This window comes from Babylonia areolata, chromosome 14 (assembly GCF_041734735.1).
Source record: "Babylonia areolata isolate BAREFJ2019XMU chromosome 14, ASM4173473v1, whole genome shotgun sequence".
Classification (NCBI taxonomy): domain Eukaryota; kingdom Metazoa; phylum Mollusca; class Gastropoda; order Neogastropoda; family Buccinidae; genus Babylonia; species Babylonia areolata.
Genome location: NC_134889.1, coordinates 2,549,413 through 2,551,912, shown reverse-complemented (window position 1 = coordinate 2,551,912; position 2,500 = coordinate 2,549,413). Strand labels below are relative to the sequence as shown.

Genomic DNA, 2,500 nt, shown 5'->3' with positions numbered 1-2,500 from the left:
TCGGGCTGCTCTCCCCAGGGAGAGCGCGTTGCTACACTACAGCGCCACCCATTTTTTTTGTATTTCTTTCTGCGTGCAGTTTTATTTGTTTTTCCTATTGAAGTGGATTTTTCTGCAGAATTTTGCCAGGAACAACCCTTTTGTTGCCGTGGGTTCTTTTACGAGCGCTAAGTGCATGCAGCACACGGGACCTCGGTTTATCATCTCATCCAAATACAAAGCAGACGAGAAAACCTCGGCGCACGTGCCCAGACCCACCTCCTGTCCAGTCCAGATGTAGCGACCACACTGACCGAGCTGCTGACCACAGGTGAAGGAGGTGTCGTTCAGGGAGTACAGGTACTCGGGGTCACAGCTCACTGACCCGGAACGACACGTCGCTTGACCATTGGGGATCTTTGATGTACAGTTCCCAGGATCTGTTGATTGGTGAGGGAGAGAAGGAACGATAGCAACATCAACACTCTTTATTCATTGTACTTGAGCTATGTGAAGTAAAAAACAACAACTACATCAACACGCTTTATTCATTGTACTTGAGCTATGTGAAGTAAAAAACAACAACTACAACAACACGCTTTATTCATTGTACTTGAGCTATGTGAAGTAAAAAACAACAACTACATCAACACACTTTATTCATTGTACTTGAGCTATGTGAAGTAAAAAAAAAAACCCAACAACTACAACAACACACTTTAATCATTGTATTTGAGCTATGTGAAGTAAAAAACAACAACTACAACAACAAAACCAACAACACACTTTATTCATTGTACTTGAGCTATGTGAAGTAAAAAAAAAGCAACAACTACAACAACAAAAACAACAAAACCAACAACACACTATATTCATTGTACTGGAGCTATGTGAAGTAAAAAACAACAACGGCAAAAACAACAAAACCAACAACACACTATATTCATTGTTCTTGAGCTATGTGAAGTAAAAAAAGCAACAACTACAACCACAAAAACAACAAAACTGTGGCCAGAGGAAGAACGGGGAATATTAATTGTACATTTCGAATACCTGTATGAATGTGGAAATGTTTTGCACGTGGTAAGTGTGGGTGAATCGTGAGCTGTGCCTGTTCATGTGTGTGTGTGCGTATATGTATGTGCTGTAACGTCAGTCTGAATGCGTCAGAGCTCGGGTGATGTGGTCTGTGTGCCTTGAATGTTCCGAACATCAGGGCTCCATGTTGACCGGCCACGGAGTGGAGGGACCTTGTGGAACTGGAATGTTCACTGAGGAGGAGGTGCCCGAGTTTCCCACGGGTGAGTGGGGTGGACATTGACTTGACACTACTGTAAGTAGACTAACTGGCCGGCCTAGGACTGAGGCGATCCTGGGATTGGATCAAGTTGTGCACAGAGAGAATTGACTTGTGACAATCAAGACATTTGTTCCTGTCTTTAAAAAAACATAATTAAAATAACTTGTTTCCAGGTGGAAGTGTGCGTGAGTGAATGAAAAAACTTTTTTTTCTTTTCTTTTCTTTTCTTTTTTTTTTTTTTTTTTTTTTTCTTAATAGTTACATTTGGCTCAGGGGAAAGTTCCTTGTGTCTGTTTTCTATTTCTGTTTACTGAGAGAGTGAGAGACTGAAGACTGAACTCGCTAAATATTTCTTCCCTTATCTTGTCTGTCTCCTCACCCACTTAGTAACACTGGCGACAACGACTTGACAACAATCACATATGCACCTTGAAATTAAAACAGATGCACGATAACAACAACCACAACAACATGTAACACCTTAAACTGAATATAGAAGCAAAACAACAACGACGACAACAACAACTTGACAACAATCACATATATACCTTAAAACAGAGGTACAACAAAGACAACAGCAACAACCATAGACACACCTTCAGGTTAAAACAGAGGCACAAGAACAACAGCAACATCAGCAGCAGCAACAACAACAACAACAACAAAACAAACAGAGGCAGGAAGCCGGGACTTGGGGGTCACGTGGTGAGCTGGTTGATAGCTGGTTTATCTCGGAGTGTGTGGGGGTGCGGAGGGGGGGAGGGGTGTTGGGGGGGGTGAGTGCTCACCTTGGCAACGAGCGCTGGAAGCGAGGAAGACGAGGAGAAGACAGGGGATCCACATGGCGTTCATGGTGACTGTGTACCTGTAACCGTCACTGTGCTGTTGGTGGGAGGCCACGGGGGGTGTGGAGGGGGGGCGGGATGTTGGTGTGAGGGTGTGTTGGTGTGGTGGTGTGGTATTGCGTTGGTGTGGTGTTAGTTTCTTGGTGTGTAGCAATCTGTACAAAGAAAATATATCACTATATGCAATACTATTCCAGTCTTACCAATAACGATCCATCAATTGTTGATAAAGGCAACAAGCTTTCAACACACCCAACACCTTGATTTAACCAAACTAACGAGAAACCAGAACTAGACAGACACTTTCAGATAGTTATTGCCCCAGTAATTCTCCTTCTACTATCAAAATTATACATTACTTTAAAAGCTTGGGCAG

The 2,500-nt window shown here is 43.0% G+C and overlaps 1 protein-coding gene across 1 annotated transcript in view; it reads right to left on the bottom strand.

Annotated features, from left to right (window-relative positions):
- Positions 1-2,500, bottom strand: part of LOC143289445 (uncharacterized) — a 7,692-nt gene that overhangs the window by 3,575 nt on the left and 1,617 nt on the right. The window contains exons 2-3 of the mRNA XM_076598414.1: positions 2,068-2,144; positions 259-419 (exon numbers count right to left, since the gene is read on the bottom strand). Of these exons, the coding sequence (XP_076454529.1) occupies positions 259-419; positions 2,068-2,131 (225 nt within the window). The 5' untranslated portion in view covers positions 2,132-2,144. The remainder of the gene's footprint in view (positions 1-258; positions 420-2,067; positions 2,145-2,500) is intronic.